The 26048-nt window shown below is 35.1% G+C and overlaps 1 protein-coding gene across 1 annotated transcript in view; it reads left to right on the top strand.

Annotated features, from left to right (window-relative positions):
• LOC108748378 (protein artichoke-like) overlaps positions 1-26048 on the top strand; it is a 74454-nt gene that overhangs the window by 46366 nt on the left and 2040 nt on the right. Inside the window, exons 2-4 of the mRNA XM_018486514.1 lie at positions 19464-19862; positions 20623-23715; positions 25137-25477. Coding sequence (XP_018342016.1) covers positions 19556-19862; positions 20623-23715; positions 25137-25477 — 3741 coding nt within the window. The 5' untranslated portion in view covers positions 19464-19555. The remainder of the gene's footprint in view (positions 1-19463; positions 19863-20622; positions 23716-25136; positions 25478-26048) is intronic.

The raw sequence follows: 26048 nt of genomic DNA, 5'->3' as shown, positions 1-26048 counted from the left end.
AATTCAATTGATATATATATATATATATCAATGATAAAAGATATGGACTTTAAACTACAATATATATTAATATATATATATATAATTGATAAATAATTACTAGCTTTATTTAATTTTTTCATTAGATATTTGTAACTAATTCCTCCTTTCTTCCTTACATTAAAATCATTGAAATTATGTAATTATGGTACTTATCTTGAACAGCGTATGCGTTCTATGCGACCTATAGTCACATATTATAGTACGATACTAAGCATATATCGGATTACCACTGGATGCGAGAAATGAAAGGTTATCACTACTCTAATGTACTGCAAAAGTATCGTTCATGTTTACTCCATGTACGCAATTACCCCACTCTCCTTTAAAACAGATGAGGATGTCTATTTACGCTCACATTATTGTGGACTCGGGGCAGTTGTTTCTGTATATCGTAATTTCTATCGACAGTATCGAGTGCCGTTGCGCACTTGCACCTTCGATAGCGCCTCTTCTCCGAATTGTACACGTAATTTACCCAAAACTTCACCATTTTCGTTTGCAAGGAACTTGATCAACGTATGAAACCTGATAAACACATGAAGAATGCGTTGTACAACGGCCTGATACTATTTGTTTGGACATCGCAACAATGACTATAGAAACAACTACCGCGAGTCCACAACTATGTAAAGCATGAACAAATATTCCCTCCTGTTATTCAGTGTAACGTGTATGTCTACCAACATTGATTTGTATTTACATAAAAAAGTCTCATTCATATTTGAAAATTATCTTAATGTTTATTTTAACAACTTTTATTTAGCTCATTTCTTGGCTTTTTAATCTTTCTATATTTTAAATAAAGATAAGTACGATCGGAATCTGTGCACACGTAGAAGAGCAAGATAATAAAATTAAATTGTTTAAAAATCAAAAAAGGAATGTCTTAAAAAATCATTTTTATTACTTCCTATTTTATCTTTGATCGTGGATCTGATTACGAATTTTGCAAGTTCAAAAATTTATAGAAACAGTAGATAGTTTCTTAAAGTACTTAAAAACGAAATTATTTAAAACTTGAAAAAGTGGGTCTTCTTCCTTCCAATCCGCTTCGAGATAAAGTCGATATAGTGAATGCTGTTATCATAAATTTTAACTACAGTATTACTGTCGAAACGTTCTTGCACATTACCATGGGTTAACCATAACCATGAGCAAAAACAAACGAATTAAAGCAAGGATTAACCTTATTTAATCATTAGAAAAGCCATCAACCACCTAAATTACATGTATTATACCAATGGAAATTAATATCGCTTTCCATCGAACGCTTTTACGAACAAGAAGCGTACATCGTAAACAAGTTAATCGGCAATATATATCCAATACTATCTGAAATACAAGCCAATTCTATCCCTGATGTATTTTATCGAAATTGTTAACATAAAACATTTATGGTCAAAATGATTTATGAAGATACCAACTCTAAATTTTATAATATGCAATACAAATATGTTTACAATTAGTAATTAGTTGCGAAACGTTAATAAACTATTTGAAATATTGGGTAATTACTCGATATTTGCGATTTTAAAAGATTCAAATAATACTACTTCAAATAATAATTTAAATAATAAATTACGTTTAAATAATAATATTATATATTTTCTCGATAAAACCAGCGATAAATCATTTTGATAATAAACGAAGAGCAGACATCAGCATCAAGTTTTAAACTCTGCATATTTTTATTTAATCTCTATAAAGAAAATATATTTTATTTGTGGAAAAAGATTGATCAAGTTTAAAAAAACTACGAGTTGAAAAATAAAGCCAAAGTAACGAAATAGGCAACCAACGTAGATTTTCACTTCGACGAGGCGTCAAGAGCACGCCAGCAAAGGGGAAAGTAATTAATCCCTGTCCTGCCATTTAACAGATACCTACATCGAAAGGGTCGCAACGAAAATGAAAATCCAGCCGCCTCACTCCTGAACGGCGGCAAATTGAGTCGAAGTTTGATCTGCTTTTTTTCCTTTTTCATCCGCCCGCACACGGATTCGTTTGTTTGAGCGAGAGAGAAAGAGAGAGAGAGAGAGACGGACGAGCACTTCAACCAATTCGAAACACAGACCTCACTCGACTCCGTACTCCACGCGCCGACGGTATCGACGAGGGCAAAAAAGGGTTCCGGTTGTCGCGAGAATTCGCTTCCATTTCAGATTTAGGTTGCGATAAATGCAGACCCGGGCTGTTCCATCGTCGCGGTTGTTCCTCGACCGCTCACCCAGTAGTTATCACGACGGTAAAAGCCATCCCGTATCAAACGGAAGCTCTTTCAGAAAAAAGCTTGCTCAAGGCCGAAAGTCTATGGTACCAAGGGCGGTATACCGTGTAGCCGGAGTACCTTCCCAACTCAGAACAAGAGTCTGAAGAATCCAATGGACCATATTATATATGCAGGCTGTGCCATCGCTTTAACATGCACGCTTCGTAAACCTTACGAGAACCTGCCTGATTTCTCTTCGCGATAACGTGTTTTCATCGAGCTTCCATCTCGGACGGAGTAAAACGTTGTATTACCGCTTTTCTTCGGCAAATTTCTTCGAGCAACATTATCTTGTCTCGTCTCATTTCAGCAACGGTGATAGAAAGGCCGCTCGAAGTATCATTCACGCACCATATATAATGGAAAATGCAATTTAATATAACTAACTCAATTTACAATATAATAGCATAAATTAGTAATTCCATAATTTATTCATCATTAGATTAAACTAAATTAATTGACCAATTAAATATTTTTGTAGAATATTATTGCATGTTCCAGGGAAAATATAATTACATCTCTACTATATATATACAAGGAGCGGGATATATATTTGGCGGCGAAATCGCGTATTATAAATAATAAATCCAGTAACAAATAATAATTCCAAACCAATTCCTTCTTCATTTAATAGATAATTAATTTCTGATTAACGCAAATCGGAGAATTCGAAGATTATAATACGCAAATAACGCATAATGCACTGTGTTAATCTATGAAATTTTCCACGGGCGCAACGAGCAATTTGAAATCATGTTTATGTAAATAATTTAAATTTATTTAAAAAATAATCTTTCTCGAGTATCGCGTCGCGATCGCGACAACCGCTACACTTGTGACGAAGTTTTTTCTAAGATAAAAACTACCGGTATAGTTATCGACGTCATTCGAGCTCTTGTGAAAAGTGCCTGCCCTTTTTTTCGTTACTGAAGCACGGTTATTACATCAGCGGGAAACTTTTCAATTGGATTATAAAGTTTTCTCGACAGCGTAATTTCTACACTAACGACGAAGCAGTGAAATTATCGAATCACTCCTGTGTATAAGCAAATGAATGAAAAAAAAAGAAGCGTGATTCTTAACTACGGACTTTTCGCTTCTATTAAATTGTGCTGATAACGTTCATGGACCGTATAATAAAAGCACGAATTGTTTTGAAAATTGTTATTATATATGAAGAGAAATTATGTACAGTTGCGCTGAATGTTGATTTCTTTTCTAAATATTAAGGAAATAGAAAGAGGCAAACGGTTAGGAAAGAAGATTTTTCCACGCATGCGTTTATATAAATTTTTTGCATAGTTTTGACCTTCCAAAATTAACGTCAAAATTTGTAACACAATTACTGACGCTGAATTCGTAAGACCCATTTAATTTATGTTAATTAAAAGACACTAGTTAATTTCAAGAAAGCAAAATAACGTACCTCGTATGTAAAAGAACAAATACTAATTGTAAGTGTATTTTAATCAGAATAGTTCAAAGGAGACGTTACATGGAATATATTGAGTCCCAATGAAATGATTTAGTTTTCACATATAACGCGATGTATAAATGATATTATAGATATAAGACTCAATAATGAACAGTTTTCAAGATATAAGTGTTAAACTTATGTTGATAGAACACCTTTGAATATATCATAGCTCAAAAATATCCATTATTATATTATAGTTTATGTCATTCCTTTAAGAGTAACATAATTGAGAAAACATTAACTAAAGCTATTGTAACTCATTTCACTTGGATTCGATTTTTCATATAATTAGTGCGAGATCCTTTGCAGACGTTATATAAAAAGAAATTAGAATTGTTTGACATTTTTGACAAAGAGATTTATATATAATTGAATGACTTCCAGTAGATCTACCGTCAGCCCCGAAGGATTAATGAGAGAAATATATATATGTATATACTTTTTTTATTCAAGGAATTATATCCAAGGTTAATATTAATACACCAGTATCTGTACACAATGCGTAAAAAGAGATATATAATATATGTATTTTCCAAAGTTCGAAAATATCATTTATATAAATATCAAAATGTCCAATATACATCGATATGTAGAGGAGAGTGCATACTCGCCTAAATCGTACCTTATTAATATTTTATATTATTAGTTCATATAGGCAACATTTAGTAACAATAATATAAAATATATGAGAAATGAGTAATATAAACAAAAATATAATAGTTTATGTTTTGTTTTATGGACGTTAACGGCGTTTAAAAAATCAGGTATATCTGATATTAATTTTTAATCGACTTATGTAGCTGATAACAATGCGATCATCAAATTTTATTATAAATTTTTGTATTTTTATAAAAAAAAATTTATTGAAGAATATTTTACATTCACTGTATACACATGTTTGTAACCATTATAAAGATTAAATCGATATTTTTACAAAATCTATCAAGTTTCCTGAATCATATTATCATAAGATAAGACTGATAATTGACAATAATAAAACTGATAATTGATATCAATACAATGTCAAGGGCAAAAATATATTTGAGCTAATTTTATTTTGACGTTATTTTTCTTTTTTCATTATTGTTATTTAATTATAAAATATATTTAATTTTCTTCAATAAATTATTAAAATTAGGTATTAATTAATTATTAGGTGTTAGTTAATACTTTTTTTTATTAATCTTACACTTTTAAATATTTTCATTTATAAAGTTAATACTTTTAAAGGAAATACGATAAAAAATATCTATAGGTATGATTTAAATGAAAATCGTACCTTTTGCAGCATGTTATAAAAAGACTTACGACAAATTAATTTGTTATGGATGGAAAATTAAACATGTAACAAGAAGCGTTCGAAATCGAGCTACAATTTCTACTGTTCATTTGCGTACGAAACAGTACTAAATGGAAAATATAATAAAAAGCAGGTTAAATAGTACACATTCGACAACTCTCTCCTATATCGAATGTATTTCTAAATGTGCATATTTATAAAATTTATCTTTCTTACAAAGACCTAAAATTATATATCAAAATGTTTTCGAAAAATCATGAAAACTTTTTATAAATAACGTTTTTTTCTATAAAAAAATAAATATAAGAATATAGAATAAACTGATAAGATAATACATGATATAATACTGCATAATATGAGAAAAAATGAAAAAATTGAATAATTATCCAATTATTATTGTAACATGAAAAAAAGCATCTGAATAGTTTAGTAACTATTTCAGCCATTATTCGAAAAAACTGTAATATAATCTCATTGTGCGATGTACACTATCGTTTGTAATTCGAGTATGCGATTTTTTCTTCTCATAAAAAGTTAAGTTAATCCTGATGAAAAAAATTGTAGCAAAGTTTTCAAAAAATATATTTTAGAGAGAAAAACTAAAGCTGTAAATTTGTTTTTTAGTTTTGTATTTTGTTATACAATATTTTGTTTCTAAATTACATTTAAAATTATATTTAAAATTGAAAATTGGTATTTTTTTTAATATTTTTTTACTTTAAAATACTGTAATTGGACAAAACATTATAGAACAAAAATTAACGATAAAATATTTTAAATTAGACTATCTTTAATTTAAATATTAGACTATTATTATATAATTTTAAATAATTTATATAATTTTAAATAATTTTTTTTTATTTTGTTCAATGATTTATAGCAACGATATTGCATGTCTTATGTTAAAACCCATTTTTATAAAATGCTTTAATTTTGAAATTAAAGACTATAGAACACACACATACACACAAAAATACGAAACAGTTTGAAAAAGAGTTTGAGAAGACAGAAAAAAGATTTGCATAAATTTAAAAAAGTTTTTAAGGATTTTTTTAACAAAAGTTTTATAAAATGTCATAACAAAAGTCATATAAAATGCAAGAAAATCAAATGTTTCTGAATTTATGAACTATATAGTGTAAATCCAAAGAAACTATGGATTTTAAAGATTCACAAACAATAACATATGAAGTAAGAATCCTTCTTAGGAAAATTCATTTGGGAAGAGCCATGAGGTCAATAATATAATTTTGTAAATTGTTAGTGTTTTGAAACTAACAATGTATATAAATATTACGATATATGTACAATAATCAATATATAGAACTAAAACAAATAATGTATATACGATACTATCATTGATATATATTTTTCAAACTTTAATATTTTCCCATTTCTATACATAAAAAAGAACTCATTCTCTTTCTGATGTCAAAAGAGGACGTTATATTACGGACATTGCAGACTTTTAGTGCAGCCGTTCGCGGAAAACCGGTCCTTTTTCCGCGCCAAAGCTGAATTTCCCCGACACAAAGGCAAAAGTTCCGAAACATCTCGACAGCACGTCGGGAACGGAGCTCTTTGCATTTGTTTCCACATTAACGCGTCTTAACATAACGCCCCAAGCCATTCCGCACGAGTTTCTTGCCGTTCACACGTTTACGCCTTATTATCACTGCGACAACTTTATAAATCCCCGTTACGTGTTGGCGTTAATGGCAGCGATCACCATTGCAACTTCACTCGCTCGTGGTTAAAGTTACCATATAAAAATTTTCGAAACTTACATACCAAAAACTTTGAATATTTCACTTGCAATTCGAGACGTATACAAAAATAAGTTAACAAAATTGACCAAAACAGTCAACGAATAATTATTTTATATCTAATTGTTCGCTGTTGTTTAAAGTGAAGAATAATTTAAACTAGAAAATAAATAAATAGTGTGTTTTTATTTAAAATAAAAGTTTTTTTTTTTATTGATTTAAAATGTATCTGCGTTTTCATTGGTATTTTTAAAATATCAATAAAATAAATAAACATATATAAATATAAAACATATTAAAAAATTCACATCAATGAATATAGTTTACAGATTTTTACTTTGCAATAGCATTATCCAAAAACACTATTCCTTAAAAACGAACGCTCATTATCCCGGACGCTTTCGGAAAATCCTTCTTCCTCCCAAAAATCCCCAAACGCTCTAAAAAGGAAGATTATGTCCAAGGAAAAGAGAATGAATGGTAACCCTACTATTCTCGACTAACATCGGCGATTATCGATAAAAATATATACGTTCCTTGGCGCAAGCGGCAAAGAACGCTTGAAAATTTATCGTCAAAACGCAAAGAATAAGATGAGAAAGATTCACGTTCTCGGACTTAGAAAGTTGTGAAGGGTGTCCTTTCACGTGTCCGCCTTCCCGTCGCATTGTAAAATAGCAGCGGAGTGTACGTAATCCATCGAGATTGCGGCTTCGCCGTCTCGGATTTACGAGAGAGGACCAAACCCCTCTCGTGGCGTTTCTGCTTTTACAAGCAGATTGGATTCATCGTCCCCGTGTGGATTTCGCGTTCGGTCTCGACCAAAACCGCGAGATTCGCACTGGATGACCAGACCTGCTTCCGTAAGTCAAATTTGCTTACTCCTTCCCCCCTCCCCTCCCTTAATGATGTTCATCTAATGATAAATACGGAAGTCATCTTATAATAAGACTCCAACCCTTCGAATTATTCGTGGCACGAGCGGTGTCCTCGATTTAATTTCTGTCTGGCCCAACTTTCCTTAACCAACGGACGGGGTTTTCATTTCCTGCGCATGGGAAAATACGCGCCATTAAGCATACAGATAATCTCGAAGATGACCGCGTTTGATTACACATTTAATTACTACGTTTGACGAATATGAGGCAAAATGATGCCGCTGCAATCCAGAAAGTCAGTCACGTTGTATCCGCATGTTTACACACATAAATAACTTGTTTAATACGTATCATCCTGTAAACGATGCACAGCGTCATCAGGAAATGAAGTTTAGAAATTGCGAATTTTAGTCTATGCGAGTAATATATCAATATTAATGTAATAATACATACGCTATTATATTATTGACCAAAATATATATGCAACTATAAATAAGTAATAATTATGTGATATGATAATTAATATTCAATGTATGAGTATTACTGTGATCATGATACAAAAGTTATACGTGTGCCATTATTAAAAGGATTTAATATTATTAATGTAGCTTAGCCGCGATTAAAATAAGGACTCTACATAGAATTGCATATTGTCCAAGTAATTATTATGCGAATATATTAGAATGAATTCACGTTCCTGAATAATAACGTACAAATGCGTTTGAAATCGTAATACAGCTGGAAAAGGGGCGATTTCTCTCGTTCAATTCCTAATTTGTATTCATGTTCCTCGTAAAAAAAAAACAAAAAGAATTTATTTTGCGTTTTTTCTCCACGAAAAATCAGCTTTTTCTTGAATATAAAACAATTTTAATGCACTCTCTATATATCAATTAAATACACGCAAGCATCGTATAGCGTAACGGTGTAACTGTATCGCAGTCAGATAAACGTCTTCATATCTTCATTGTCCGAGCTTTAATAGGTAGGAATACGGCAGCATAGAACGACAAGATATGGAGATTTTTTTCTTTCCATAATCATGAGACGTGTTATTATCGTACGATGTTATTTTTCGCAGATTATCTCACGATATTTAAAAAGTGAAATTTTTATGTTCTTCTATTATGAATACACAGGACAGATAGCTTTAAAACTATAACATACGTTTTATTTTATGCTTTACATTATGCGATTTTTTTTTAGAGAAAAAAACGATAAATTTTTACGCGTTTATGTTTAAGCTAAAAATATACAATCTCGTGTAAATTCGATTTTTAACGAAATAAAACATTAATCAACATATGATATAATTTCTATAACTCTCTTATTGATGTCATCGTTAAATATAATCATAAATACAAAAATATTGAATATCTGTATAATGCACAGTGAGATATATATATATATATCACATTGCATATTATACAGATATTAAATATTTTTGATATATAATACACTTTTTAGAACTTATCAAAGTTTTACAAAGATCTTTACAATGTACATTATGATATATGTACTTTATAGAACTTATCAAAATTTTATAAAGATCTGTATATAATGCACAATATGACATATATATATAGATACTTTGTAAACTTTATCAATAGGTGCTACGAAACGACACATTTAAAATAGACTATCAATATTTTTGTAAATATTTGTGTAACATTATAAAATGCTTTATATAAGCTTCTTCCAGAGATACTCTTTCTTAAAATGTACGCTGAACATTTATAGATGAAATGTCTCATATTTTTCTGTTTTCAGCATATATACTCATTTGTCTTGCTCAAACATGAACTCATCCGTCATTTTGATATAAAAATAAAGATGTAATTTTTGTACATAAGCAACACGAAAGAATGTTCTGCAATTTATTTTAGTTGAGTGCGATGTTACAAAATATTATTCTCTTTCTTACAATTTTAAAATTATTTCATAAAAATACGCAAATAAAATCGAAATCATATTTAACAGTTCAATGAGAGATTCAATAAAATATTTTTAATAGAAATAAAGTATAATAAAATAAGATTAATTCAAATTAATTATATTTGTGCATTAGATCATCAATTTATCTTCTGTACGAATTTCCAAAAATTTACATATAGATAAATTTAATAAAGTTAACAAAATATATGTGTATGCTTAAACAATAATGTATATTTAAAAGTTTTTATTTAGTATTGGAATTAAAGGTTACATCTATGTAAATATATGGGATGTTCTACCGAATTTTGCACACAGAATAATACATGTGCAAGTAATACTTACTTGTTTTAAGTATTTCGAAAGTTCATATACTCGCAAATCTATCATAAGTTCATCACAAATCAAATTTATTTAAAATATGTTTTGAATTTTAATAAGTTTAATACTTTAATCAAAATTATTATTGAAATTAAAAATTGAAATTAAAATTCAATTTATTTATTACATAAAGTCACTTTTTCGATTAATTTCAACCAAATTCTAAAAAAAAAATAAATCTTTGTTTTGAGTATATAATAATGAGTTTTCCTAAAACTTGTAATAAGTATATTTTAAAATTTTATCAAGAAAATATTCTTTGCTGAAGATAACTGTTATTTGAAAGGAAGAAAATAAATTGAGTAATCACTTTTTTTATTTCTTCTTCTTTCTCAATAGAATAATATTTTTCTGTGTGTAGAAAAAAAAATGCAAATTATTATTATTATTATTATTATTATTATTATTATTATTATTACATTGTAAGAAATGCGTTAAATTTTTTCTAACATCTTTACATTTTACACAATGATTTAGTACCTATGTTCTATTTAAAGCTGTTACTTTATTTCATGAATATAAATCCCGAAAGTGCTATTTACGTATTCCTCGCGGACTATTTCAAGAAGCTGACACGACGTTGCATGACGTTCATACCCAAGGGAAGCATGTGACGTAAAACGCTCTGATTTAAATTTTCCTGTTTCCATTTCACCGAAGCCAGAGATGTGAGTTTACACCTTTTTTGCGTTTGCATTTTTAGCTTTAGTTACGCATAAAAACGGATGAAAACATATGGCGCCTAACCACTTTTTAGCCAAGTATTTCACTCTTTTATACTTGCAGATATGATTTATTAAAAAAAATCAAGCGTAAGTAAAGCGTAATTAAAGCGTAATGAGAAAAAAGATTCAAGTGCAATGTAAAGCGTTGCGAATCTAAAAATAAATAAAAATCTTGCATTAAAAAAAATAATAGATCACTTTGCAATAATATTTATACAACGAAATATCTTGTTACATCTTTGGCATCCCAGCACTAAACACCCAGTTTGCACAAGCCCTAGTGTAAGAAAAGACTTCCCTTTTAATCCCTACGGTAATTAGCCCTTAAAACCGCTAAGTACGGCTAATGAAATCTTATCCGCGGTCCGGATGCTCCCAGAGCTGTTTCACGCGCTACGTACTAATTGCGTCGCCGAGAACTTTTTTGTTGGATCAACAAGGTTAAATTTCCTTTGAGGACGCATCCAACCCTTCTCCGCTCTCACGCGTCGCGGTAGCATGTCGTCTTACACGCGGGCAATGTCGTGGAAAAAGTTTATCCAGTATACTGCTCCGGCGATATTTTATACTCGCTGCTTTATACTCTAAGCAGGTTTGCACGCCTTAAAGCCAGTAGCCCGTAACGGATTACGACGTGTCACGATTTAACACTCTCCACGCCCTTTGTTTCCCACTAGAGGTCCATCCACCGTGTCCGTGACCAGACTCAATGCGATTCGCGATTTTCAATCTTTCGTCGCCTCGTGATCGACGGCAATCAATTGCTCTTGATTGTAAAGCCTCTTTGCGGGCATATCGCGTGAACTCAAAGCATTTAAATTGCCTTTAAGACGCAATTTCTTCTTCCGCGATGCGACAAGCGACGGATCTATCATCTGCGCAAGGACCAAAACTTTAGCTTTCTTACTTAATTCCTTGTGATGGATTATTCTCGACGTTATTCTCTCGTCGTTTATATTTTCCACTTATAAAATAAATTACTTCCACGTCAGAAATTCTCATGGTGGATCCCTTAATTGAAGAACGCGGTTTAACGGATTCCATATTTCAATTTGGAAATATGGAATTTGATTGAAAAAGAGAATTATCGTTTCGCGATCCGTATGAATTTCTCTGACCCATATCCGCGACCGAACAGATTATATTATCTCAACAGAGCAACGTTTTCTAAGGCAAAGTATGATTTCGTTTTAACCATAAGTTCATACGCCAAGTATATTAGTGCTAATAATAAAAATCGATAGTTAGTTATTTCTGGGAATTGTTATTCTTTGTATCATTACACAAAAAAAACACATAGGAAGTAAAAGTGTTATTTTTTTATTGCAATCTTATTGCTATGTCTCAGATAAAGGAAAGAGTACCAAACAAATAATATTAACGATTAGCAGAGATAAGATTTTCATTCACATAAAAAAACAACAGAAGATTTACTTCCATTGCATAAGATAAATACAAATAAAATACTTAATACGACGAAAAGTAAAACTACAGGGGAAAGTAAAGAAATTCAACAGGGAAAAGTTAAATAAAGGTTGACGATTATTTATGTCTTTTTTATTATATAATTTCAATTTTTAATTATTTATTTATTCAAAAAATATTTCAATTATTTGATTTTAAACTACAATAATTAACATCCATATATTGTACTATTAACGCAATCATAATTTTAAACAATAAACAAAATCCTTGCTGTCTCTCGCCACGCGGACAATACCAAATTGCCTTTTATATTTAAAATTATAATTTATATTAATAATATATACGGTACAGTTTTTACGTCACGGTAACATCAGATTTTCTTAGGAAAAATAATGAGGTACATTTCTTATTGGCAAAAATGAAGATCATGTCGCTTTGACATCTTTCCGCTTTGAAATGCGCGGATTGAAATCGCAAATAAAACCTGTGCTTGAGCTAAAATCAATATGTCGAATAGAAGTTTTTATCTTAATACGAAACAAAACGGGCATTTAGTTTCTTTGAAAGCTATTCATAAATAGATTATCGTTCCGAAAACGAAAACTAACGTTAAGACATCGTGCACTTAGAAGAACTTCGCTCTGCTAAAACCAATCGATAAAACTTATCGGATATTTTCGGCAATGCTCTTCGCGCTATACCTATTCGTAACGCGATTTCGGGATAAAACGTGAGTTTATGCGAAGCACGTAAGTGGGTCGGCGTCCGTCCTGCGACTCGCGTACGGATGGCGGCTCAATTTTTAATGATCGATCGATAAATTAGGGATTTAATGTCGGCCATTTCAGACGGATTTTCCATCATACGGATTACGGAGGCGTATCTGATATAGAAGCACGATTAGAAAGCTGGTAAACTCGCGATAAGGAAGCGTTTTATTTCTTAGCGGAGAAATTACACGATATTGCCTCGATGCCTGAGAGGAACAGAACTCTCACTCGGTGAACTACAAGTTATTAAACGATCTCAACAACGCTGCTTCACGATGACCTTAGAACTCATAAAGCAAAGCTCCCGCTTCGTCGCTGGTGTATCACGACTTCTCGTTTATAGCCACGTAAGTTTATTTCTACATCGCTTCTACGCTGTTATCGGACGAGATAATTTCTGCTGTACAACGTAAACAAAACCGTGATTGCACATTTTTAAACGTTCTGATTAACGAAGATTACGAAAGAAATTAGGTAAAAATATTTTATAATAAAATAAGTTTATATCGAATAAGTTTATATCGGTTATATCATTGAAAAGATTCTCTCTCTTATAAATAGAATAGAATCTGATCACGGTTACTGTCTTCCTATCGAAGATCCCACTATCTTGTCGGAAATCGATTATCAAAATTGTATCTTGCAATACGTTCTCTGAAAAAAAAAGATCATCGAGATTTTCATTTTTTATACAATTCTAATAAGCAATTGATCTCCGGCAAGATCGATTCTATCTCCGATAGAAAGCAACTATGAATTTGACATTACAAAGGAAACGAATTAATGGAAATTTCGAACAGAAACAGTAACTGATAGAATAATAAAACAGTTAAAAGAAAATGACCATCTCAATCTTGGCGAGAGAAATTCGTCAAATCCTTTTCGACGTGAAACATCAAAATCGATTCCTAAGTTAATATCTATCATAAACGAAGAAATTTTGCGAAATTGATTGTTTCCTATGATTTCGCTTTCAGGACGCATAGGAAACAATATTCTTTACATTGCCATCATGTCAAGCTGTAAATCTACAATCTGTAAGCATTTCTTCACTTATTTCTTAATCAATGACGAGATTCCCTCTCAAGAAACTGAGATCGTAAAGTTCAATGCATTTGTCGAACAGCACAATATTGTTTTCTTTACGGTCGGAATCATAAACCGCTGCTTATAACGTGCAGCTTTGTAGTTTCATTCAATACGCTGCACGCGAGCGCGTATATCTATATCGTTTCAATCGGTCTTATTAAATTCTCAATCTTGGTGCTTTAATCCAAATCCCAGATCTGGACAGCGCGGCGAACAAGAAAAACCAACGCTTGCAACCATCACTGCGTCCCGGTCACAATTCTCTCCGCGATCTTTCTCGGGAGTTGAAAAGCTCGCGGTATACAAGTACCCACCTCGCCGCGCCACCGCGGCGTTCACCTTTTTATTATTCCATGGCGTGTGAGACGAAGCTCGCGTAGGGCGTGTCGCGCCATTTGCATTCTCATTACCATCAGCGGTTCTTATTTAAATAGGTGAACAACTGCAAAGCACTCCGATGGTCGGAGAGCTCGTTAGGCGACCCCACCCAAGTAGGTGAGAGAAGGTGGGTTGCCGTATGCACAGGTACATCCGTTGCAACCTGTACTCTTCCACTCACCTTCACCCTTTACAGACCGTGCTCTCAACCCCTCTCTTTAAGACGCAAACTAATGAAGAAAGAAAGAAGAGAAAAAGAGAGAGAGAGAGAGAGAGAGGGGGGGGAGGGAGGTGGGAAGGGGGTGAAAGGGAGAGAGCCGGATGACTGTAATTTCGCGCGAGGACGCGAATTCTCATGGTCCTCGACCCCGCGCCATGCGGTGGAGAGGAGGAAAGGTAAGGGAGAATCTTTTAAATTCAACGCGGTGCGCTTCATTAGTGACTGCGGTTTGCTCGACGGCCCCAACGATTTAATCCGAGCTTGCGCGCGGCGTCAAGCCGCGCTGCCATCCCGAGGAAATTCAATTTCGCTACGGCGGTAATGGACTAGAACGTTTCCGACCGGAGAGTCAGGCCGACTCTCGGAAACACCGATCGACTCTCGGTGTAGTCCGCCAAAAGCGGAATCCGTTCGAACGTAACGCGGATTCCGGATGGCGCGACCGTTCACTCCTCGACGCTCGGGGCGCTCGATAATCGCGTGCGAGAACGACACAAACGACATCGAACAAGAATGTCTAGCTGACATGAGTATTCTGGGAAACTTTCGATGGAAAAGAGCGTCAGGATGCACAAGTGAAATGTCAAATACGAGTTCGGCAATTCCCCAAAAATTCTGCGCAACTGATCTGGAAGTTGAAGATTACATAATCATAACACATATACTGAGGAAAAAATGCTTGATATTTGTGACTATAATTACATTATAAAATAATTACAGTTAGAAATTTCATTTTTACAGTTATTATTGCTGTAACGTTGATAATAATAATTACATTTAGTTTTACCAAGAATATATACATATATACGATTCGCATCGAAAATGATTATAAATTATAATTAAATTATTGTAATTGAAATCATTTTGTTTCTCAATATACGAATCTTATAGCTTCTATTGATCGTTTTTCGAAATTGTTTAACAAATTTAGATCTTATCTCAATTAAAATGTTACAATTGGAAATCTTAATTACTGGTCCAAATTTCTTAATGTATTTTTAACTTTTTGTAAGTCAAACTTTATATTTTTTACATAAAATTGTTTGTTTATTTTCGTATTGACATATATTATGACATTAATATAACAATAATAAGTTTATTTAGAACAAGTTCGCTTTTGAACTTTGTAAATATATATCTTTTTGTATGTACCTTTCTTATTTAATCTTATTCAAACTCTTCTTTGGTTTTGATCCACTTTTCCATTTCCTATTATAAATTTAATTATTCGAAATACAGTTATCTAAATTTAATTCATCTCCAACTTAATTTAGCACAGACAAATCAAGCGACTAATAAGTATCACGCCAAAGTGACAGCTTGAATTATAATATTTGAGCTTTTATACGAATATATGTGTGTGTGTGAATTTCACGAACTGTGGATTTGTGTTCTTTTATCCAATATAAATATTCTTAGAATAAATAGAAATAAAATAATAAAGATACGGATTAAAAATATGCTTATAAAGAAACTTTTTTTTTTAAATTGATAAAGCTAAATTGCAATAAAAAGTTAACAAAAATACATCATATTGACAAAAACATTTTTAACATGTGACATAAGAGAAAAATGATTGTGTATACTCGTTTCCAGTAGATTCACAAACCTGCCGAATGCCGCGGCATTACGTAACGCTATGCAAATATTGCGCCAAGTCCTTCGGGAGTAAAACGTCGAGTACACGGAAGATTTCTCGGTTCGGAAACAAGAGCAACGGGTGAAGTTACAGCGTGAAACAACTTTCATGCTTGCAAACGACAAAGTTCGACCTTACGATTCGATCCAATATATTACAAAGATATGCATACCTCTTAGAATTTATAATGATACGTAAGCTCTACTTTCGAAGCAGCGGCAACACAAGCATTTCATTTTGTTTTGTGCTTTTCTTATCTTTTGCAAGTTTTTGTAAATTAGGAATTTGAGAAACGACTCAACTCTAATCTATTTCCGCATAATGAGATATATTTTATCATCTTTATCACAACTAAACCAAGCACTATTATACATTACGATATTATGACAGATTGTCGTGATATCATATAACTTTAAAATCAAAAATAAAATCCTTAAATTAAGTCTCAATTAAATGTTACATGACACGTCTGACTTTAAATAATTATAAAATTATGAATTATAACAGATTTGAAGAGAAATGTGTGGAAAAATAAAAAAAACATTCAATGACTTATCATTAAGTATAGTGTTATGTCATTTTTATATCTGTAAAGAATTCAGAATTAGATTCATATTTATAAAACATTTGCAGAATCTTGTATGTATATAAATATAAAGTTGTAATATAAACATAAAGTTGCCACAAACCTAGAAAACCGGGAAAAATCACAAAAAGGTAAGGAAATTGAAATTGGTAATGGAAAATCGGGGAAAGTCAGGGGAAAATATAAAAAAATCTGGGATTTTGAAATTTGTTCACAATTTCCTTAAAACTCGTATTCTAGATAATTGTTATAATTGTTTAATATTATATCTGACGTTTATAGTGAAATACGTTCAAAACTCGCACGCTTTAAACGATTTTAATAAAATAATTAAAATTTATATTTTATTCAGTATTGTTATTTGAGCGCCCTTTTTCATAACTGCATTCTTTTTCCAATACTAATTTATTTGATTTTGGCTTGAATTTGCGCCCAAAATTTTAGTGTGCTACTAACCATTTTTGCGATGCTTTTAATAATATATGCTGGCTTTCTTACAATTCTTGACTTTAAATGTGTTAAAATCTACATACGAGTATTTTATATTGGAAAATTTTCCATTTTTATCTGGAAAACCTGCAAAAGTCAAGAAAATTTATTTTTTGTGATAATCCTGAAACGTCATTTTATCAGATAACTAATTTATGACAAAATACAAATCAAAAATACGCATAGACAGAAATATGCATAGAAACTTTTTCTTGAAGTTGATAAAACTAAATTACAACAAAAAGTTAAAAAAATACATTATATTGACGAAAATATTTTTAAAGTATGACACGAGAGGGAAATGATTGTGTATACTCATTTCTAGTAGATTCATAAACCTCACAGCTGGGTGTTCTACACGTGTATTTATATAATTTTTTTATTGTGCGCGCGTTATGATTAATCTTTCAACGTCAACATATATTAATATTAATATTTTAACATCAGCAGCATAAACCAAGTAGATAATTTCTTGACTCTACAATTTGATTACTTCCTCGTTGTAATTTTTTTAAATTCTGTTTAAACAATAGAGAACTAGATGTAGCTTAATATAATTCAACCACGTAATGTAAACTACATAATTAGCCTGTCACCTAATTAGGATGAAATTTAATTAACTGCTTTAATTCCAAGCAGAAATAATGAATCGCGTATCTCTCGCGAAAGTATAGTGAATTAATTAATAGGGATGCGAACAAGAGAATATCTGAAATGATCACTTTGGAATACGGAATTTTACGGGAAGTAAAGAGAAGAAAGGGTTGAAGGGAAGAGCCCAAGTAGGAACTCGCGATACGCACAAATGGATTAAAAAATAAAATCTCCTGGCGTAGGAGTCGCGAGGGCATATTGATTTTTCTACTACAGCGGTGCAGCCAATGACCTAACGTTACCCCCAGTTGCAAGCACGGCCCTAACAAAGTTATCCGAAGAATGACGTGCCGTACAAGGTGTAGCACGACGGAAATCGGCGTCCATTTACCACTTCGTATTCTCGATCATATCCCCACACGTGACTCCCCCGACCGCCCCACGTCGCGACCCGGACACCATCTTAAGACACCATCTGGCAACCGCCCAATCCGGTCATATTTTTCCGATCGTAACGGGTCACGCGGGTATGTGACAGCATCCCCGAGCTACGTTGATTTACTGCGGGCATTAAATTACGACCGTCGGTCGACTGATCTTCAGGATCGGTATCTTTTGAACGAGACACACCGAGACCAGGAGCCCAGTGACCAACGATGCTGTTGACTTCGCTTTCTCTCTTTCTCTCTCTCTCTCTCCCTCTTTATACTTCCTTTTTTTTAGGACGTTATCCATCGGCTTTTCAGTCCCGTGGGATTGAACCTTGTCCTGTTGAAAATTGAGGTTCGTCCAGAAAATATATGTATGTACACGTTTCAGTTCGTCGAAAGTAGGATAACCATATTTTTCTGTAGCCAAACGATAGGTAAGGCAAGCAATGGCAATTGCTGAAAAGAAAATACGTGGGATTCGAGATCCCTTTTATTACTGTAACCAAAGAAAGAAAGATAAATTTGTGTACTTAACGAATTAAAAAGAACGATTTCTTCTGAAAAAAAAAAAAGAAAACAGTTTAAATATTATAGTTTTCCAATACAGGAAACGGTACATCAGGTCAAACACATTTTGAGATTATAGATAGATTATAGATTCTTTTTAAGTACCCGAGTATGTAAGCTGATCTGTGATTGATATAATAAAAAATATTAAAATTTATTAAGATCTAGCAACAGAATATGTAAAATCCTTTTGTTTTATGATTTTCTTCTTTTTATGTATTCTTAAACATTTTACAGTCTTTTCTATTGCTATCAAGAATCATTCAGAATATCTCGATATTAAGTCTGATAGAGTCTAAAGCTGAAGAGAGTCTCATTTATGTCGATGACGAATCGGATAAAAATGGTATCATTCAATCCGTGAAGCATTTCTAGGCACTCTCGATATCTCAAGAGCCTTTATATGTGAACGATGTATCCAAGCGTGTATTTGCGATGACGATAGCGAGCTTCGTCCCGTGTTCACGTCCAATTTCATTCCGACGATGTCTCTCATTGTTCGCAGAAGCCGCGGCGGTGCGAAGAACCGAGTGTCGGCGTGAGAAACGATGAACGAATCGGGACGAGCCGGGAACGAAGCGGTGCGATAATAATAATATGTGGACGACGCGGCCACGAACTAGGCGAAAGTGGCGACAACCGTCGACCCCGTCGTGCAGAGAACGTGACAATCGACGGTGGAATCACCGTCGGGACAGCTTCCGTATCATCTACTCGGTGATCCTGGCGGCTTGCATGGCGACGCAGGAAGCAAGGGGTGCTAAGTGTCCACCGCCGGACACAATACCCGGATGCCCGTGTTACAACTTCGAAAACGGCGGTCTGTTCCTGGAGTGCGCAGGTGCCACCGAGGAGTCCCTCAGGAACGCTTTGTCCGGCGTGATACATGCCGCCGGCGAGGAAGGTAAACCGTCCATGATACAACACGCAAAAAGCGGGGATCGGGGAGAACACGTATTTCGCTCGCATACATAAGTAGAAACAGCCACTGTATAGCGATACGTACCTACGTAAAACGATGGTAACGTTGTACGGGAACAGCTGTGGCACAAAATAAAAAACAAAAACGGAAAAACTCGAGAGATCGTTTTAGTATCAGCAAATGATGAATAAGCTACATACCTTTTTAGATTTCGTTTCTTTAGATTTCTATTCTTTTTTTGTGTTTTCTTAGCTGTCAGTTTTCAAATGTCGAACAGCTTAACATTTAAATCTACTAAGATCTTAAAATAACATATTTTTGGAGTACCCCTTTTGTAAAAACGTTTAATTTTTCTTACCTAGTAGAAAATATTTTAGATTAATCCGCTACATTTAAGAAGATAACGCAATTTATTAATACTCGTTCTTCTTTAATCTTATATATTTTCATAAAAGAAAGACTTCTAAAACTATTTATGTATTTAAATTCTGTGCTACTTGTGTTACGTTTTATATTTTGCAGATTTCCGGTTTCTAATGATAAAAATTCTCATAACACGTATATTTATTGAAAACATGATTTGTCCTTTTATTTATACTTATCGATATTCGATCAAATATTTACTAGTATCCGATAAAAAAATACCAAAAATGGAAAGAAGAATTTAACCGATTGCATCTCGTAATTGTAACTTTGAAAGCGTATCAGTGACTTTAACTGAAATATCTCGGAATTGTTCTAGGGGCGCTCGTTCAATCATTGAGCGTGTACGAATTGGATCGGAAAGTAGAGGAACTTCGGTCCGCCGCTTTCCCGGCAGGCTCGCAAATTAGGCATCTGCAAATATCGCATTCCGCGATCCGCGAAATAAGCGAGGATGCTTTTACGCGACTCAGTAAAAGCCTGGAATCCTTGGCACTCGTATCCGGTCGACTACCTCACGTACCTCAAAAGGCTATGGCTTCGCTGAGCCTACTCAAAGCGTTGGACCTGGAGGCCAACCTCGTTTACGAGCTGCCTAGCTTCAGTTTCTTTGGACTCGCATTAATTAAACTGAACCTGAAGGGTAATCAAATCATGAAAATTTCCGAGTACGCCTTTGCTGGACTCGAGGGCACTTTAAAGGATCTGGATCTAGCGGAGAACAAGATCAGAGTATTCCCCATGACATCCTTAAGAAGATTAGAACATCTCACGTCCTTGAGGCTCGCTTGGAACGAGATATCCCAGCTCCCGGAGGATGGCTATTCCAGGCTAGACGCCTTAAACTTCCTCGATCTCAGTAGCAACAATTTCAAGGACATTCCGCTCAATTGCTTTCGCTGCTGTCCGTCCCTAAAGACCCTCTCGCTTTATTACAACGCGGTCGAGTCGGTCGACAAGGATGCCTTTATATCGTTGATCGATCTCGAGTCGATAGACCTTAGCCACAACAAGATCGTGTTTCTTGACGTGGCCACCTTCCGTGCCAATCAAAAGCTCAGGTCGATCGATCTCAGCCACAATCACATACACTATATCCGGGGCGTGTTCTCGAGGCTGCCCGAGTTGAAGGAGCTCTTCCTGGCGGAGAATAACATTCTCGAAATACCGGCGGAAACATTCGCCGGTAGCACGAGCCTTTCGGTCGTGTATCTCCAACAAAACGCCATCAGAAGGATCGATGCGCGCGGCCTGGCGACTCTCGGTCAATTAGCACAGCTACATTTAAGCGGAAATTACATAGAGAAAGTGCCGCGTGATTTTCTCGAGCACTGCGAAAACCTCTCGACTCTGTCATTAGACGGTAATAACATCCGCGAGCTTGAAGTGGGCACGTTTGCCAAAGCGAAGCAGCTGCGCGAGCTCCGGCTACAGGATAATCAGATCACCGAGGTGAAACGTGGCGTGTTTGCGCCGTTGCCGTCGCTCCTTGAGTTGCATTTGCAAAACAACGCCATCACGGACATGGAAACCGGCGCGCTGAGATCCCTACACAGTCTGCAACATGTGAATCTGCAGGGCAATCTTCTAGCGGTGCTCGGTGATGTGTTCCAAGTGTCGAACGACGTCGGTCAGAGTGAAAACAGCGGTAGCTCTTTGGTTTCTATTCAGCTAGACAACAATGGACTCGGCGTCCTACACAATGACTCATTAAGGGGCCAGGCCTCGGTCAGGATCATGTGGCTCGGACATAATAGGCTGACTCGTCTTCAAGCCCCATTGTTCCGAGACCTGTTGCTGGTCGAACGTCTGTATCTCACGAATAATTCTATCTCGCGGATAGAAGACACCGCTTTCAAACCAATGCAAGCACTTAAATTTTTGGAGCTCAGTATGAACCGATTAAGCCACGTGACCGTAAAGACATTTTCGGAGCTCCACGAGCTAGAAGAGCTCTACCTGCAGGACAACGGTTTACGCCGTTTAGATCCTTACGCCTTGACGGCCCTCAAAAGACTGCGCATCCTCGATCTGGCTAACAATCACTTGAACGTGCTACACGATAAGATCTTCCAGGAGGGATTGCCAATCAGAACACTCAACTTGAAAAATTGCACCGTCAGCGTGATCGAGAACGGTGCCTTTCGCGGACTGAATAATCTCTACGAATTAAATCTCGAGCACAATCATTTCACTGCCATGGCATTAGACCGCCTAGATATACCAGGATTAAGAGTTTTAAGAATATCGTACAACAACTTCAGTCAAATTAACGCGAACTCCTTGGACGGTTTGCCATCTCTTCAACATCTGGCGATGGACTCGTCGCAAATTTACAGAATGCCAGCCGAAATATTTTCAAAGAATAAGAATCTGGGGAAGCTATTGCTCAGCAACAATTTACTCAGGGTACTGCCAGCAACACTGTTCCTGGGGCTCGAAGCTCTCAAGGAAGTCAAGCTTGATGGCAACAGGTTCCAGGAGGTTCCATACGATGTGTTCGCGAACGCCACCACGATAGAATTTCTCTCTCTAGCCAACAACGTTCTTCACCGCGTGGATATGTCGCGATTAAACGGATTGACCAGTTTACGGGAACTCGACCTACGCGGCAATAACATTGCGTCTCTCATCGGTTTCGCCTCTGTCAATTTCTCCCGTCTGATATCCGTGGATCTGAGTCACAATCACTTAACGGCTCTTCCGGCAAATTTCTTCGCCCGCTCGAATATGCTGCGGAAGATCGAGCTCGCAGCTAATAAGTTTCGGCAAATACCTGCCGTTGCACTCTCGGCGCAAAATATACCTGGTCTAACCTGGCTAAACGTCACGGCTAATCCTCTCGTGAGAATACACGAGATCAGCTCGGAGGCGAAGTATCCGGCTCTTCAGGAAATTCACATCTCCGGGACGAACTTAACAATAGTTACGAGCCAAGACTTCGAGGCGTTTCCCGCGTTGATGCACCTCTTCATGGGTAGTAATATGATATCTAGAGTGTCGCCTAGTGCATTTCGCAGCCTCTCGAATTTACTTACCTTGGATCTTAGTATCAATGAACTGGAGTTATTACCGCAAGAAAGATTGAAGGGGTTAGAACACCTCAGACTGCTGAATCTCACGCACAATCGTTTAAAAGAGCTCGAGGACTTTCCACCTGACCTTAAAGCTTTGCAGGTGCTCGATCTTTCGTACAATCAGATAAGCGGAGTGGGAAAGGGCACGTTCCAACATTTGGAGAATTTAGCTGAACTACACCTCTACGGCAACTGGATATCGTCGATCTCCCCAGATGCGTTCAAACCGCTGAAGAAGCTCAGGATTTTAGATCTAAGTAGAAACTACTTAGCGAACTTACCGCTGAATGCCTTTCGACCACTTGAAACGCAAATACGGAGTTTACGGGCCGAGGGTAAGATTTATTATTGTATTTATATTTGTTTCGATTTCACCATATTACGCATTTATGTTGAGAATTTATCCGCTTACAATTTATAAGAAATTGCGAAAATAATTATATAAAAAGAAACCGCGTGACATGATGTCTTTATTATGATCTATTTAAATTTTTATAAGATAAACTCTCTGTATTTATCTTTCCAATTCTCACTTTTTTAAGAGATAAATACAAACAAAAGATCAATTGAACGAACAAAATAAAGGTGAAAAACATATAATTTATTAACATAAAATCTTAAAATAGTAATAGAACATACTAACACATACTAATAACAAAACATAGGGAAGTATTTCCCTCCAATTTTGATAAATTTTTAATATATTGTCTACGCTGAAATGAAGAGTATTTTTTTATATATACACATTTTATATATGCACTTTTAGAGAATGAACTTTAGGTACTTCTTTGACAAAAATCGATTATTTTTAAGCAAAAATCGACACTAAAAAATGAAAAAAATGTTTCGAAGTCAAAATTAAGTGGTTTTGAAAATACTTTATTATATATAATATATTAGTATATATATATAATACAAAACTTTTTTATTTTTATTTTTTATAATAAATAAAAATTTTTTTTTATTTAAAACGATTTTTTCACCTCTTATAGTTTTGTCAATTATTCGCAACAAAAAACTAATCGATTCAGTATTTTACCTCCTAAAAGCGTGCATGAGCTCGTATAAAAAATTTATATTTCTAAAAGCTCATCAAATTAGAAAGAGAACGTTTCCCTGTGTTTTCTTGCAAGTTATCTTCAGCTTTTCTCAGAGCCACATTCTGTAATCATTTCCTATATAAAGTATTTGTACGTTTTGAGAGTTATTCGGTCGTTTATTGCATGAAAAAATTCTCTTACATTTGACGATATTACTTGCACGTAATAATATAAGCACACATAACGCCATTCACACGGATCGTATCGCGTTATGTTCGACAATAGCAATCTCAGCCGGTGAGATGATTGGTCGCATGCAAAACTCACTACCGGTATATCTTCGCATGCGAGCAAATTCGACTCATAGTCGAAAATAGCCCCGCCGGGTAGTTACACTCGGAACTCCTCGACGTCGAGTGAACGATATGAACACAGAGCACACAATCACGAGCAACGTTACAAAACATCATGTGCTATTCAGCCGCGGGGAACGGCTATAGAGTCACGGTGATTCAGGTTGCCGTAACCGTCGTAGTGCTTACGGCAAATTCAAATACTCCGAGATTTCATAATTCGCAAGATTTTCGTGGTGATCATGACGTCGTAGCGCGATAAAACTTTTCGCAAAGACCACCGAAACGAATGCCCGATAGACCTATAAAACGTTGAGATCAGACTCTTTCATAAGATAATCACAGACATTAAAATCCGCGCAGAGAATCCACTGCACTGCGACTGCGAGTCCCAGGAGCTTTGGGAATGGCTGCGCGACCACCAGAAGCTGGTTGGCGGAGGGATGAACCGAAATCGCGGGGGTGGACTAAGAATGAACGATGTGGACGGCGGTCTGTTGAGATGCGAGCAACCGCCAGAGCTGCGCGGACTAGTCTTCCTGGATCTGGACCCTCACGCCTTCTGCACCGCGCCCCTGGTCCTGAAATTGGCTATTCAGGACATCCAGCCCTTCTCCGTCCTGGTATCATGGCAGAGCAGGAATCATTCTGGCCTGCGTGGCTACCAGGTGGCCTATCACGCCCTGGATAAAAAATTCGACGAGGTACCGAAAAACAGACACTCTCATTGTGTGTAGCGCACATGGCGATGTCGTCACTAAAAAGCGAGCACGGGTACAACACGAAGCATAAATCGAACGGGTGGAGCGGATAAAATGTAAAGTGTAAACGGCGTTTGATTCAATCGATATAGCCGAGTACCCCGCTGTCTATCCTTCTCTTTCTCTCTCTCTCGACGAAGCTGTAGCTCATCCTTCACAAAAACGTGCCGTCACATCCGACACTGTCCTCGCTGATCGATCGGTGGGAGCGCGCAAAAAAGCGACGCGGCGTTTCGCCCGGATTAAGTATTTTCGTCACTCCGAAAGAAATCGAATTTATCCATTTTTAGTAATTACAGCAGGATAATGGCGGTATGCTCATCGCTATGCACTCGTTATTCCGCAGGCGAGAATTTTGCGTCACGTTATTTCAGCGACGGAAAAAAGGAAATTCTTTACAGCATATATATATATAATCTATACACACACGCACACATATTTTTGTATACTTATTTGATTTGTATTTATATACTTATATATATGTATATATTGTATATATGTATATATATATATA

This window comes from Trachymyrmex septentrionalis, unplaced genomic scaffold (assembly GCF_001594115.1).
Source record: "Trachymyrmex septentrionalis isolate Tsep2-gDNA-1 unplaced genomic scaffold, Tsep1.0 scaffold22, whole genome shotgun sequence".
Lineage (NCBI taxonomy): Eukaryota > Metazoa > Arthropoda > Insecta > Hymenoptera > Formicidae > Trachymyrmex > Trachymyrmex septentrionalis.
Note: the sequence above shows the minus strand (reverse complement) of the source record. Positions and strands in the feature narration are given on the sequence as shown.